This window comes from Scyliorhinus canicula, chromosome 3 (genome assembly GCF_902713615.1).
Source record: "Scyliorhinus canicula chromosome 3, sScyCan1.1, whole genome shotgun sequence".
Taxonomy (NCBI): Eukaryota; Metazoa; Chordata; class Chondrichthyes; order Carcharhiniformes; family Scyliorhinidae; genus Scyliorhinus; species Scyliorhinus canicula.
In genome coordinates, this window is record NC_052148.1 from 94,863,022 (window position 1) to 94,879,450 (window position 16,429).

Consider the following 16,429-nt stretch of genomic DNA (forward strand, 5'->3'; position numbering starts at 1 on the left):
TTTATGCATCACACCCTTAGTAATGATGGGTTAAAAATAAAACATTAATGCTCAAGTAATAGTGATCAGTTGTCAGTGCTGCCGTGTGGAGTTTGCATATTCTCTGTCTGCATGGGTCTCAACCCCACAACTCAAACATGTGCAGGATAGGTGGATTGGATACTCCAAATTTATTTTTAAAAAGTGATCAGTTATTAAGTTCACTAAACAATAGAAAAATATTGAAGTTCACCATTTATCTGAAGCTTGTCAGTGCTGATTGGGAGGGGATGAACTAAGGAAGGAAATTATTTAACTCTACATCCTCAGGGCGGTACGATGGCACAGTGGCGCAGTGGGATAGCACAGCAGTCTCACGGCGCTGAGGTCCCAGGTTCGATCCCGGTTCTGGGTCACTGTCCGTATGGAGTTTGCACATTCTACCCATGATTGCATGGGTTTCGCTCCCACAACCCAAAGATGTGCAGGGTAGGTGAATTGGCCATGCTAAATTGTCCCTTAATTGAAAAAATGAATTGGGTACTTTAAATTAAAAAAACACTACATCCTCTAAAATAGCAAAGCATTTCACAGATAAATTACTTTGAAAGTATGCTCCAATATTATGGAACTAAATATACTTATTTAACAGTTATATGCATCAGACAAAACAAACTTGACTCAAGTAAAAGGCCGACTTTACAAAACTCAGACCAGTACTTCTTAAAATAAAAGTGAACATTGCAAACTGACACCCCAATTGTTACATGTATCATTGAGGAGAGGACATCTAATTGTTTGAAGGATTTCAGCCTGCAGTCCAAACATTAAGTACTTACAATCTCTTCTGTGAGACAGTACTCCTAGCTGTCACTGACTTAATTGTGCAATTGGATTCACGGCAGAGCAGAGAGAAAACCCATTCTCAGTCTACTTGCTCTGGTACCCAGAATCAAGGCAAGATCTTCTTAATGTAGCTGAAGCAGAGAAAAAAAGTCCTGAGACTTCTGATGATGGCCATGAGCTGATCGGTCACAAACAAGATGGCTCCTGCTTGGAAGCTTCGGTTTGGATTGGATTGGATTTGTTTATTGTCATATGTACCGAGGTACAGTGAAAAGTATTTTTCTGCACGCAGCTCAAACAGATCATTAAGTACATGGGAAGAAAAGAGAAAAAAAGAAAATACATAATAGGGCAACACAAGATATACAATGTAACTACATAAGCACTGGCATCGGATGAAGCATACAGGGTGTAATGTAAATGAGGTCAGTCCATAAGAGGGTCATTTAGGAGTCTGGTGACAGTGGGGAAGAAGATGTTTTTGAGTCTGTTTGTGCGTGTTCTCAGACTTCTGTATCTCCTGCCCGATGGAAGAAGTTGGAAGAGTGAGTAAGCCGGGTGGGAGGGATCTTTTATTATGCTGCCCACTTTCCCCCGGCAGCGGGAGGTGTAGATGGAGTCAATGGATGGGAGACAGGTTCGTGTGATGGACTCTGCGGTATTCATGAAGTTTCTTGCGGTCCTGGGCTGAGCAGTTGCCATACCAGGCTGTGATGCAGCCCGAAAGGATGCTTTCTATGGTGCATCTGTAAAGGTTGGTACGGGTTAGTGTGGACATGCCAAATTTCCTTAGCTTCCCGAGGAAGTATAGGCGCTGTTGTGCTTTCTTGGTGGTCGCGTCGGCGTGAATGGACCAGGACAGATTTTTGGAGATGTGCACTGTTGCTCGTTCTGGGTGAGTGTGCTTAACATTCAATTTGGCTCTGTTTCATTACTTAGCTCTGGAGTCGCCAGGTATCGTTAAGATACCCCCACAAGTTTCAAGGTCAAGTTCAAAGCAATAAAACCATACCCCAATTAGTAAGTTCAAACAACTGAGTTTATTATAATACTACCCATGCACACGCTAAGAGGATTAAACTATTCCTACCACTAAATAAACCAATACTTATCTCAAAGGGGACTGCCGGATCAGGGGACAAGGCCTCTTGCTCTGCTCTGGTCTGCAGACTTCAGGTTGGTACAGGTTAAAAAGGGGTCAGGAGTGTCTATCTCTGGTAGCAATCGTTGTGAGACACTTATTTGCTGGCGGCTGCTGTCCCAAACCTCTCCTCTCTCTTGGTCAGGGTCTTCTTCGGTAAAAGGCTGGTTGGGAGGGCTGGTCAAGAGAGGAGGGCTGGTCAAGAAGAACGAACTAAGTGTGGGAGCTTTTTTTTTAAGGTCCTAAGGCTTCGCGTCCTTTTGGGCGGACCCTTTACCTGCTCGGAATCGATTTGGGTCTCTTCCCAATCGATTTGTTTGAATCCCCCCCAATACTGAGACTATCTCTCGGCTACTGGGTGGGCCTTCAGGTGCTTTGTTTTGGAACCCCGCTGGTGCCGGGGTGTCTGGTTTCCCATACACTGTTGCAATCACTTCTCTATTTGTGTCCATGGTCTCTGGGATCGTTCCATTGCTGTGTTAACTATCCCGGAGATTGCCTCATTAGTATGCGGAATGTTCGTTTCAGTGCTGTCTGCTCTCTTAGCAGACAGAATACACATTGGCTTGGTGCAGCCTGCTTATGCTGCAAACATTGTCCATTTTAACCTGCAAGCTTTGCGTTCCTCCATTTTGTATTTAGGGAATGGCCAACTTCGGTGGCTACAGCACCCCAAGGAATTTGAAACTGCTAACCATCTCCACCTCGGCCCTGTTGATGCCGACAGGGGCGTGGACAGTACTTTGCTTCCTGAAGTCGATGACCAGCTCTTTAGTTTTGCTGGCATTGAGGGAGAGATTGTTGTTGCTACACCACTCCACTAGGTTCTCTATCTCCCTTCTGTATTCTGACTCATCGTTATTCGAGATCCATTCCACTATGGTCGTATAGTCAGCAAACTTGTAGATGGAGTTGGAACTGAGTTTTGTCACGCAATCGTGTGTGTACAGGGAGTAGAGTAGGGGGCTAAGTATGCAGCCTTGCGGGGCCCCGGTATTGAGGGCTAGTGTGGAGGTGTTGTTGTTGTTAATTCTTACGGATTGTGGTCTGTTGGTCAGAAAACCGAGGATCCAGTTGCAGAGTGGAGAGCCAAGTCCTAGGTTTTGGAGCTTTGATATGAGCTTGGCTTGGATTATGGTGTTGAAGGCGGAGCTGTAGTCAATAAATAGGAGTCTGATGTAAGAGTCCTTGTTTTCGAGATGCTCTAGGGATGTGTAGGGCCAGCAGGGAAATGGCGTCTGATGTGGACCGGTTGCAACGGTATGCGAATTGCAGTGGATCAAGGCGTTCTGAGAGTATGGAGGTGATGCGCTTCATGATCAACCTCTCTAAGGACTTCATTACGACTGAAGTCAGGGCCACCGGACGGTAGTCATTGAGGCATGTTGCCTGGTTCTTCTTTGGCACTGGTATGATGATGGTCTTCTTGAAGCAGGAGGGGACCTCGGAGTGGAGTAGGGACAGGTTAAAGATGTCTACCTCTGCCAGCTGGTCCACGCAGGCTCTGAGTGCACGACCAGGGATCCCGTCCGGGCCCATCGCCTTCCGAGGTTTTACTTTCAAGAAGGCCGATCTGACTTCAGAAGCCGTGATGGTGGGTATGGGTGAATTATGGGCTGCTGGGGCACTCGACAGTGGATTGGTGGTTACCGGCTCTTTAGGAAGCTGTACACGCCCCTGTCGGCGTCAACAGGGCCAAGGTGGAGATGGTTAGCAGTTTCAAATTCCTTGGGGTGCACATCTCCAAAAATCTGCCCTGGTCCACCCACGCTGACGCTACCACCAAGAAAGCACAAAAGCGCCTGAACAGAGCATAGAATGCATCGAGTTCATCGGGGAGGGGTGTGCTGCTGCCAGAGATACTGCTTGGCTTTGCTTTGTTAGTCCTTGCCACAACAGCTGAGAATCTGTCTGTGACTCTAGCTTGGTTTGATATTCTCTCTTGGCATCTCGGATGGCTTTGCGGAGGTTTTAGCCCTTTTGGCCCGGTTCATGGGCACTTTGCTTGTAAAAAGTGCAGTATAAGTGAAGGGAGTTGTTTTTTCTTCCAAAGTGGAATGGCAGCAAGCTACAACACCCGGCAAAAGTAAAGTTTTGGCTCAAGAAGCAAAAGTCCGAGTAAAGTTTTGGCCCAGGAAGCAAAAGTCAAGTATAGTCTTGGCCCAACTGCAAATCTTGCTGCAATGGAGATCGGTCGCACAGCCGAAGGGATTGGCTTGGTTGGAGTAGGTAGAATTTTGATAACTGGAGAAAATTAAGTTTGCTCTCATAGAATTTACAGTGCAGGAGGCCATTCAGCCCATCAAGTCTGCATCCGCCCTTGGAAAGAGCACCCTCCACCCTATCCCCATCTAATCTTGTTGGACTCAAAGGGCAATTTAGCATGGCCAATCCACCTAACCTGCACATCTTTGGGAGGAAACCCGGAGAAAACCCACGCAGACACGGTGAGAACATGCAGACGCCACACGGTGTGGAGATAACCAAGCAGAGAATCAAACCTGGGACCCTGGAGCTGTGAAGCAACTGTGCTAACCACTGTGCTGCCCTCTCAGAGGGGTTTTATGCAAGATGGAGGCTCTTTGTCTCTGAAAATCTACGGATGTTGGGGTAGTTTAGGGGGACAAAAAACGTGAAAATGTAAACTGATTGAAACATGGTGATTTTTGTTGACCGTTTGTATTATTGATGGTGTTTGGAATAAAATATATGTTTTTTTAAAAGATGCTCGTGTTTGCTTCTTTGTACAGTTTTCTCTTTAGGGGTTAGGAGGGACATGCAGGAAGGATTAGCAGGCTGATTATTAGCTTGTTAACTGCGCTATGAATACTCCTTTCCTCGAGTAGGATTGGAATCAAAGCATCTGGCTGAAAGGCAGGGGCACCATAAGATGTCCCAAAATCCTGGGTGATACATTCATATATCTCCATATGCAATGGCATTATATCACAAGGCATTATGCACATGAGCTGTCTCACTAATGTTTCTCTACTGCTTTGCAATATTGGAAGACATTATTAATGCAATCATTCTACATTTTTGCCAAGTTCAAAGTAATTTTGGAATAGAAATAGGATAACTGGCAAAAAGGCAAGAAAATATATATTCAAGCCTATTGTTGTTAATTCAGTTCAATAATCATTTGCAACTTGCCTCAAGGTGGTGTCCTACCCAATGATCAACATCAGAAATTAAAGACAGCGACATCATTATTGCACTAATTAAGTATTGAGATATTTTAAGATGCACCTGGAAAACCATGTTTAAATATGCTATGTTTTATTAACTGAACATGTACCATTCAAACGAGCAACATATTAACAATCTAGTATAAATTTATAATAAATTCATAGACTCAAGTGCACTGCACCAGAGAAAGAATACAATTGACAAGAGAGTAAAAAGCCTTGTGCAAAACTGCAACAGATGTACATGGTATCTGCTAAACTGGTACAGAATACTTTAATGGGCATCACGTTATACAAAGTGTCCAGTTTACCACAAATTAAATATTTCCAGTAAAATTTACCCAAAGTTGAACCTGTCCAATGGTTTAACTTAGCTGTAAAGTATTATTACACCATCAGAAAAACAATGGGTAATGAAACTGTAACAATTTTTTTGGGTACATGACCTATATTGTATCCCCTTGGTTTCCTCAGCCACAGTGTAGTTGAGCTACTCTGGGCCTGCTCCCAAGTGCTGTAAGGGCAGTGCCAAGAGGCCAGCAACAACACAGCACTTCCCAATACTTATTGTGATAGTGATGCAGATGAGGAATCCAGTGGAGCGGATAAAAACATATCCCAGCATTTCCACGGTGCTGCATTACAATGATTACTATTTTAAAAAATAATCATAGTGACCACGCGCTGCATCATTAACACTGCTTCCTTGTATTTTCTATTGCTGCACCTCAGTCTATAGTTCTGATCAGTCTGTCAATTTGATTGTTTTACCAATAAAACAACACAACTGCAGCATAAATAATTCATCTTAAATGTTTTGATGCCAGTAACTGGCATAATCAGCTACTGTGCAAATTCATCTATGAGTCAACATTTAATTTACATAGCTTGTGGCCCAATCTTTTTAGACTTTTGCTGCTTTGAATGGCATGACAAGGAAGTTTTTTTTTAAAAACAAGATGTCAACTTCTCATGTTACAATGCACAATAGTGCATGGTGTTCAAGTTAGCTGAACTGTTCAAATTATTGAAAAATTCAATTTGGCATAATTAAATGTATTTTGATATTTACATACAGCATCATGTATACAAAAAGATCCACATATTCCAGGTCCATGGAGGTTTCTAAATATTAGCCTGCCAACACTTTGGCCAAATAAGTGGGAAAATCAAATGCTATAAAATTGAGCACGAAGTGAAGAGTCCATCAACACTAATCTAGGCCACCAAAATTATTTAGATTAATCTATTGAAGCACATGCATGTGTGTTTGGGTGCCCACTCACAAGTGAGCAGTTGTTGCTGGAACCTTCCCATTTTTACATATTTGCATACAAGACTACTTTAGACCAATAGACCAAATCTCCTCAAACCATTCCAGCCAAATCTATCATACAGGATTTTTTCCCAATACCATGTAGTAAAGAGCCACATGTAGAGACACTGGTAACTAATCCAATGGAATATTGCATAAATATTTCCTGTCTGCCACATGCAGAAAGAAAAATAATCTGACGTTAACAAATATCAAATAGTATCCCATTAGATGTGTTTTTAAAAGCAGTCTTGGCAGGATGTGTTTATAACTTTGTATCTTGTAAATTGTTTGGATTGTTTGCAATAAAAGTGTTCAACAGAACCCAATATCAATCTATACAATGAAAATCACCACATTACTTATTGTGCTTTTATTGTGCAAATCAAATGAAGGGCCACCACAATATTTGGCCTCTATTCCATATGCCAATTGTTTTTATAGGGGAAATAAATCGCTTATAAAAATAGGAGATATCAAGCCTTCGGGTGAAAGTGCTGATTAACAAATTGATTGTCCCACTTAAGACACCAAGTGTTAGCATACATGAGAACAGTACATAGAATTTACAAATCTTCTGCAAGGACAGTGTATAATGGTTAATGGGTTATCTTAAAATTAGGTGTTCTTTTGCTGGTCTCATATCAAGAATTGTGCAATGAGATTAGCTGCACCGAGCACTAGTAGAAAACTATGGAAGATTGCAGATGGCCAACTCAGCTGTCCTTTGCGATGGAGTGATATCATGTGAATAAGGGATGGATAAACAAATATAAAGGCAAGACCACACGTTGCTCCTGAATACCTGCATCAAATAAAAATACAGAATGATACATAAAATACAATCTTTTCAGTTTAAAAAAAAATCTTACATTAAAACCAAAATGGTAGTGCAACATAGGTCACAACTTATTAATTAAATTAATGGGTTTCAAAATAAACCATCTTCCCCCATGCCCTCTTTGAGCTCATCTTGTCCATGTGACCCATGTCTCATTTCCTCTATCCTAGTCCCACAAAATTGCCTTAGACCAACTTTTCCCTCTGAGCCCCCTTTTTTTTAAAAATAAAAATTTAGATTACCCAATTATTTTTTCCAATTAAAGGGCAATTTAGTGTGGCCAATCCACTTACTCTGCACATTTTTGGGTTGTGGGGGCGAAATCCACGCAGACACGGGGAGAATGTGCAAACTCCACACAGACAGTGACCCAGAGCCGGGATCGAACCTGGGACCTCAGCGCCGTGAGGCGGTTGTGCTAACCACTAGGTCACCGTGCTGCCCTCTGAGCCCCCATTTTGCTGCTATTTAAACATTTGTGTTTCCAGGTATGGCTTCCCCCCCACCAGCCATCACCACCCCACTCAAAACAATGACTCTACCATCCCAACTCCAACCACCCCCACCCACCTTCCTTTACGTTGAACATGTTGCCACCTCCCAAAACCATTCCCACCTTTCCCTGAATTGAACCCCTCCAAATCAGGTTACAGCCTCTGCCAGTTTCATTAGCGTCACCCCCGATGAGTAACGGGCCGTGGAAACCGCAGTTTGAGGAGAGAGCCGTTACCGACAGAGGGGTTGGCCTGCGCCAGAGTGGCGAGGATCAACTGCCCCATCACCCAGGTGACCTGCTTTAAGTGACGACCATGTTGTTCATGTCAGACAAATTAATCCTTCCCTTTCACTGACCACATGTCCATGGTCTTGCAGGATCTCAATCTGATGAGACTGGGCCATGCGGAGTCATTCCATCCCATGCCACCCAAGAGACCACCTCAGAGAGCTAGAAGGAGACCACCATTGAGCAGTCACAGCTCAGACCTGCACCTTCCAGCAGCGTATACACACAGCTTGGTGGGAGACATTAGTGGACAGGCTTCTGGGGCACAATCTGGTGAGCACCACACAGGTTACTGACAGGAGGGAATAGAGGCAGGAACATCTGAGGGAGACGGAGGTCTGCTGTATACCAGGACTCGGCTGGGTCCCAGCCAGTGCTGAGCCTCTGGGCAAGGTTCTCCCAGAGTTGATGCTAATGATAGGACACAGCTGTGATATTCAGGAGGGGATGTCAGCGGCATTCCAGTGACTGCAAAGCCAATTGGAGGAGCCCCCCCCTCCCAAAGGCTTCGGGTGCAGGAGATGGTGCCAACAATGCATGGCACTGAGGGAAATATTGCTTGGTAGCAACCGCAGTGGAAAACCTGGAGCACAAAGTCCGCATCCTGAGTGGTGGTGCCCAAGGCATGGCTCAGTCTGTGACGACCGTGAATGGGGGACTCGACATCATGTCCCAGTCTCAGGTGAACATTGCCGAGGCACTTCAGAGCACTGCACAGGTCACTGAGTAGCATCACTGAGGGCTTCGACACCATGGTGCAGAGAATGGGGAAACTCCAGTACTGGCAGTGCCAGATAACTCAATCCAACTGCCTCTCCATCCCATGGAGACACCCAGGGCCTTACGGCATCGACAGGGAGGCAGAAACTCTGGAAGCCAACCACGACGGCAGTCTCCAGTTCTTCTAAATCCCCTCCCCCTCATGACACCAGCACATCCCAAGGACAGCAGGCAGAACAGGGCGACACCAATGCACCAGTTAGTCAGCCAGGGCCCTCCATGGGATATGAAAGGCTCCAAGGTTTGGAACACTGCACCACCTCTCTAAATCTCTTTAGTCCTTTAAGATGCTTCTGAAAAGCTTTTGGTCACCCAATCTGATTTTTTCTGATGTGGCTCGGTGTCAATTTTTGTTCAAAGGTCCTGTGAAGTACCTTCGGACGTTTCATTATTTTAAAGCCACGATATGAAGTCAAGTTGTCATCTTTTTCAAGAAGCTGGTCACAGTTGAAGTTGTGCCAGGGTTGGTTGAGAAAGGTCAGGTAATCAGAAACAAACATATTCCGACAATAAAGAACAATCACGGGAATGTTGTGCTTTGTTACAGAAGCCTACTGAAATATTCATTACGTTTGTTTGTTTTGTTTAGAACCACAAAATTATATTATGGAATCTGAACATTTAAGTGATGTTAATGAGAAAAAGGCAATGAGAACAATTTTATCAATGTGATTTTAAGGACAGGTGTCAAGAAAATAATGTTCAGCTTTAGGAATTGAAGCAGTTAAGCAATTAAATTCCATACATGCGCCAATGATTCATCTGTACACTCGTCATGGTCTAGCCTCAACGAATAACCACAGCACCTCTTGACTCATCATTTAATCAAGTTCCAACTGGAATGCATATTGGTCAGGAATTTGAAGGATTGAATCTATTGGTGGCATTTCGCCAATGGGAAAAGTAATAGGCAAAAGGCTGGAAATACAAAAGCTAGTTCCTGATTTTTAAGACATCTAGTAACATTTTAAAATGAACACTTGAAAAATATTACTCCGCATCATGATCCTCAAACAGGGGACATGAGGCTGAAAAGCAATTCCGTAGCACCTAGAAGCGGGCTCGTTGCTAGCAGAGAGCAGTATCACCTGTGCAGCGCAGAATGGTCTGGCTGTCTCACCTCAGAGGAGTGTGCATGAAGCAGCACTCGGAACAAGACCAATATCAAAGTGGTGATTCATGTTTGTATAGTGATATAAATTGCATGAATCACTTAAAAAGGATTGTGCATACGCATTGTGGGTTCATTCAGACTAGGCACATGTAAACATTTACAGTCTAAGCTTGAAGACATCAGAGCTGTGTGCGAGATCAGCTGAAAGCAAAAGCAAAATAAAACTGAATCGCGTGGCACACGTCCTTTCACTGCTATCTTGCCTATACTTCCTCATACCCCCTCCTCCCTCCCAGAACCACAATAGTGTCTCCGGTCCTCACTTTAAAACTCACCAGCATCCATAATTCAAAGAATCACCCCTACCATTTATACCACCTTCACCATGATACCACCACCGAGCACATCTCCCTCCCAGCATTCTGGAGGGCCCATTCTCTCCACAACACCCTGGTCCATTCCTCTATCAGAACCAACATCTTTTTCCCTTTCCACACAATGGCTGGAGGTCTAACATCTCAATGATTATCTCTTTCCTCACCGTTCAAAGCCTCAAACACTCCATTCTAGGGGAGGGGGATTTATTTGTACTTCTTTCAATTTAGAATGCTGCATTCGCGACTCAAAGTGGTCGTCTCTCTCCATTGCAGAGGCCAAATGCAGACTGGGTAGCCCTTCTGTGGAATACCTCTGCTCAGTCTGCAAGCATGACCCACCACCACCAAGCTTAATTCATCACGTTACCTCTCGCACCCATCCTCAACTTGCAATATTCCAGTGACGTTGAATGCATACTTAAGGAACAGCACCTCATGTTTTGATTAGGTATTTTACAGCCTTCTACAATCAACATACAGAGTTCAACAATTTGGATCTCTCTCCCCAAATTTAATTACTTTTTTGCTATGCATCGGTTTGTGCAGTGTCATGTTTTTGCTTTCAGACAGCTGTCCATTGTGGAGGTGTGTGGGGGCTTAGGTAGGGTGCCTTTTCCAAGGGCCAATACAGACTCGATGGGCCGAATGGCCTCTTCCTGCTTTAAATTCTAGGATTCATTATTCTGCAATTAAATACTCACATTGGACTAATGCTTTGTTTCGGAGAAGTATTATCCCTCCTGCTGCCTGCACTCAGATATTCCCTTGTTGTTCTTCCCCATCCTCCTTTCAGTGGCATAAATCCCATCGTGTTTCTACCTCCCTTTAATCTGAAGTTATATTCAACTCAAAACATAACTCCATTTCTCTCCCCACAGACGCTGCTGGATCTATGTTTTTCCAGCATTTTGTTTTATTCCAGGTAAATTCAACCTCGTCAAGAAGGGATATTTAAAATAATACTTCAGTGCTGCATAGTATACTTAAGTAGGCATACCCATCTTACAGATGGCAACAAGTGCATACCCACTTTCTTAGAAGGGTTTGTCCAGGAGTACTTTATAGCATTAATATTTAGGGGTGGGTGCATTAGTCCATGATTGGTACTCTATGTGAGAAGTTCTTCAAACAAAAATATTTGACAATAACGGCTCTACATCACTAAGTTTCAATAAGTCTGAACTTTTGATACTATACAATTTCAAAAACTGAAAATAGCTCCACAAATACCTGATAATGGCTCCTATATTGGGATAAAACTTTGCAACAAGGACTCCAGATAATATAACCACAATGTTTAGGATGAACACGTGAGGAAAACTGTGAAGAGGGAGAATAAAAAGATTGCAGTTAACTAGATGTTTAAAAAAAGGTATAGTACAAGCATAGAACATACAGTGCAGAAGGAAGCCATTCGGCCCATCGAGTCTGCACCGACCCACTTAAGCCCTCACTTCCACCCTATCCCCGTAACCCAATAACCCCTCCTATCCTTTTTGGTCATTAAGGGCAATTTATCATGGCCAATCCACCTAAACTACACGTCTTTGGACTGTGGGAGGAAACCGGAGCTCCCGGAGGAAACCCACGCAGACACGGAGAGAACATGTAGACTCCGCACAGTCACCCAGCTGGGAATCGAACCTGGGACCCTGGCACTGTGAAGCCACAGTGCTAGCCACTTGTGCTGCCCAAGTAGAGGTAACAGTGCTCATTAGCTGTGCTTCACTGGGCAGCTGTCAGTTCTAAACTGGATTAGGCAGATCGCTAGGTTACGGGGAATTATAGTACAGGACAGCAAGCAATCTAGCAGAACAAAGAACCATCCCTATGCACTGAGCTATGGCTCCTGATGGCTCGGCCATTGTGGGACCGCCTCACCTGATAACCATGGGAAATATCACACTCTGAAACCAAAGTTGGAGGATGTCAGGTTGCAGTTGAAACCTGGTGGCACTGTTCACATTCAGCAAATGGAGTGATAATGCTGCCACCAAGACAAAGATTCCTAGGATATTTTGACAGAAGTTCTAGAAATCCATGCATTTTATTTATGTTCCTCTTCCTCAATCACTCACTAATGAGTATGATTATCCACCGAAGAAACTCCATGTCACTGATCATGGATTCTGTGGATCCTTGCATGGTTAATGAGCCCAATCCTCAAACTGCATCTCCGTCTGCAAAATTGACAGGTGTTTCCAGGAATTGGAATTAGTCCTTATACTCAAGATTGTTGACATTCAGGGGGGCAGCACGGTGGCGCAGTGGTCAGCATTGCCGCCTGCGGTGCTGAGGACCCATGTTCAAATCCCAGCCCTGTGTCCCTGTCCGTGTGGAGTTTGCACGTTCTCCCCGAGTCTGCGTGGGTTTCACCCTCACAATCCAAGGATGTGCAGGATGGGTGGATTGGCCACACTAAATTGCCCCTTAATTGGAAAAAATAATTGGGTACGCTAAATTTTAAAAAAAAGATTGTTGACATTCGTTTTTGAGGCACTATTTCTATAAATTTGGCTTCCCCCACCCTCATTTTAATACTACTCTTCTGCATCCATGCTGTCAGGTCAGGATTCACTCAATCTTGGCAAAATAGTTGGTGCCTATGCAATGCATCCTCATGATGACGAGTTTCAGGGGTAGCATGTTTCTGAATGTGGTCACTCCACAGTTTATGAATGAGCAGGCAAGTCAGACCCTCTCTGCCAGCACATTTAAGTTGTGGGGTGACCACATCCAGAAATGTGCTAGCTGTGAAACTTAGTTCTGCCAGACAGTTAAGCAGGACTTTGCAGGTGGTGTAGGATGCACCTTGCTCTCCAACTCGTATTCAGTTCTGCATTGTCATAGCTAATTGTTGCCCTGGGGAGTGCAGCCAGAGCAAGACCAAGGCACGAAGAATGTCTCAATGATGCAGCATCTGGTGGGGTGGAGGATTGAGGCAAAGGAGTAAGATTGGAAAAGAAAGATTGATAGGCAATTCTACAGTCAGGGCAACATTCAGGGGTTTCTGCAGCCATCAGATAATTCCAGGATGGTATGCTACCACTCTGGCACCAGGGTCAAGGATGTCACTCGGTAGGGCAGCACGGTGGCGCAGTGGGTTAGCACTGCAGCCTCACGGCACCGAGGTCTCAGGTTCGATCCCGGCTCTGGGTCACTGTCAGTGTGGAGTTTGCACATTCTCCCCGTATCTGCCTGGGTTTCTCCCCCACGACCCAAAAGATGTTCAAGCTAGGTGGATTGGCTATGCTAAATTGCCCCTTAATTGGGTAAAAAATGAATTGGGTACTCTATATTTTATTTTTTTTTTTTAAAAAGGATGTCACTGAGCAGCTGCAAAATGCTACAGATACCAAGTCTGAAATTGAAAAAGAAAACAGAAAATGCTGTATAAACTCAGCAGGTCTGACAGCATCTGTGGAGAGAGAAACAGAGTCATATGCTCAAAATGTCAACTCTGTTTCTCTCGCCAGAGATGATTCCAGACCTGCTGGGTTTATTCAGTATTTTCTGTTTTTATTATTTCAGATAAATGTGTGCCTCGTGCTTTAGACTCCTGGTACATTGGGACCAGTTCCAGGAGATGGGAAGTAAATAGGCAGGACAGGTTGCCCCCTAAAAACCAGGACTAATACCCTCAACTGGGTGGTTTGCTCCAGCAGTTTAGTGCTAGTGTAGGGAGCCAGCTTAAACTAACCAGTTGGGGATGGAAACCAGGATATAGCGCAAGAAAAAGATACACAAAAAGACTAGGAGACAAAAATCCTTCATCTGATCAGGTCACAGATCGCAATATATCTAGCATTTTCGACTTTTATTTCATTTTTGCAGTATTCACAGTACTTTCCTTTTCTATTAGAAGTTATTTTTAATTTATTTTTTAAAAAATATTTTTATTCTCTTCCTTTTTCACATTTTCTCCCAAATTTACACCCAACAATGAACAATCAGTAACGAATGCAATGTCAATCCCCACATCAATAACAACGATCCCATCCTCCCACCAAACATTAGTCTGCATGTTAACATAAACAAATGACAAAAGGAATCAGGAATCACCCATAGTCACCATTAACACATAGTCACCCTCCCCTCCCCCAAACCCTCTCAGCCCCCCCCCTAATGTTCGATGCAATCCAATTCTCAAAAGTGCATAATGAATAACGCCTATGAATTGTCGAACCCCTCCATTTTTCTCAGTTCAAATTTGACCTCCTCAACAATCAAGAATTCCAGCAGGTCCCCACCCGCCATGCCAAGGCAGAGTGGACAGGTTGATCTCCACCCTACCAGGATCCGACTTCAGGCGATCAACGAGGCGAAAGCTAAAACAGCTGCCTCCGCACCCGTTTCCAACCCCGGCTGGTTCTATTAGTAGTTATGATCCTTTACAAAACTGATATGGATTCAAATGGAGTATTCAGGTCTCCATACTTTAGGAAGGATGTGAAGGTTTAGAGAGGGTGCACAAAAGATTTCCAAGAACGGTTCTAGTGATTTCAGGTGCGGATAAATTGTGGTGTTGTTCTCCTTAAAAGAAGGTTTGAGAGGAGATTTAATAGAAATGATCAAAATCAGAGAGATCAAAACAAAGTAGATCGGTAGAAATTGTTCCCATTGGGAGGGGGGGGGGGGGGGTGGGGGGGGAGGGGGAGGGGGGAGACCGACACCCATTTGAGGTGAATGGCAAAAGAACCAACAGTGACAGGGATTTCTGCAGCCAGGAGGGGGCAAGAGGAGATTCACCAGAATATTGCCTGGGATGGAACATTTAAGTTAGGAAGAGAGGATTGGGTTGTTTTTGCTGGAGCAGAGAGGAACAACCTGATCGAGGAGTACAAGATTGTGAGGGGCATTGACCGGGTGGATAAGGAGCAGCTGTTCCCCTTAGTTGAAGGGTCAGTCATGAAGGGACACAAGCTCAAGGTGAGGAGCAGGAGGAGTTTTGGGGAGAGGGGATGGGGATTTGAGGAAAATCTTTTTTAATCAGAAGGTGGCGACAAGTCTGGAATGCACTGCCTGGGAGGGTGGAAGAGGTGGTTACCTCACATTCTTTTAAAAAGTACCTGGGTGAAACGTCTTAACCTTCAAGGCTATGGCAAAGTGCTGGCAAATGGGTTTAGGTAGGCGGGTCAGGTGTTTTCATGTGTCAGTGCAGATTTAATAGGCCTCTTCTGCACTGCATTGTTCTGTGGCAAGAGGAAAAAGAGTTTTATTCAGTGAATGGTTAGGATGTGGTTGCACTGAGGGGGTGGAGGAGGCAGTTAAGTTGTGGCCTTCCAAAAACAAAAAAATTTATTATTTAATCAGCCGAACTTAAAACTTTGATGGGTGTTTGGGGAAAGGATAGGGGGACAGGACTGAGTTGTTCCTGCAGAGAGCCAGTATAAACACAACAGGAGGAATGCCTCCTTCTATGCAGCTACCATTCTATGATTCTAATTCAGCAAGATGACTGGATTGACGCTGAAGGAAATCTGACCCTGTTGTGACATTAAACCCCTCAACAAAACCGGCTGGTGAAACTGTTACGGAAATAAAATATTGAATTACATCACACCTGGGATACACTTTTCCAAACAACTGGCTCAGTAGTTGCACTCGAAGCAAGTAGCCCAGTAGTGGATAGACAGTCGTCATTTGAAACAGCAGGAAGACTCTGGAAATAAAGGCCAGGATATCACTGCTTGGCAGATTGTCGAGAAAGTTCTGGAAAAGAGATTAACAAACCGTTACAGAAATAAAAAGGAAGGCATGCGGCAGGCAGAGTCGGTCTTAACAGCAGAGTTTCATTAATATATTGTAGCACCATCTCCTGTGAAAGGAGATTCAGGAGCAGTAGGGGGCAGAAACGAGGATTCCCTCTCGGAGGGGCCTGAAATAAAATGAAATGAAAATAGCTTGTCACGAGTAGGCTTCAATGAAGTTACTGTGAAAAGCGCCTAGTCGCCACATTCCGGTGCCTGTTTGGGGAGGCTAGTACGGGAATTGAACCGTGCTGCTGGCCTGCCTTGGTCCACTTTAAAAGCCAGCGATTTAGCCCAGTGTGCCTAAAACCAGC

At 44.2% G+C, this 16,429-nt stretch overlaps 1 protein-coding gene across 1 annotated transcript in view; it reads right to left on the reverse strand.

Moving 5' to 3' along the window:
• Nucleotides 1-5,223: 5,223 nt before the first annotated feature.
• Nucleotides 5,224-16,429, reverse strand: part of slc38a9 (solute carrier family 38 member 9) — a 96,258-nt gene continuing 85,052 nt past the window's right edge. Inside the window, 3 exon segments of the mRNA XM_038790928.1 lie at nucleotides 5,224-7,274; nucleotides 11,596-11,685; nucleotides 15,929-16,077. Of these exon segments, the coding sequence (XP_038646856.1) occupies nucleotides 7,109-7,274; nucleotides 11,596-11,685; nucleotides 15,929-16,077 (405 nt within the window). The 3' untranslated portion in view covers nucleotides 5,224-7,108.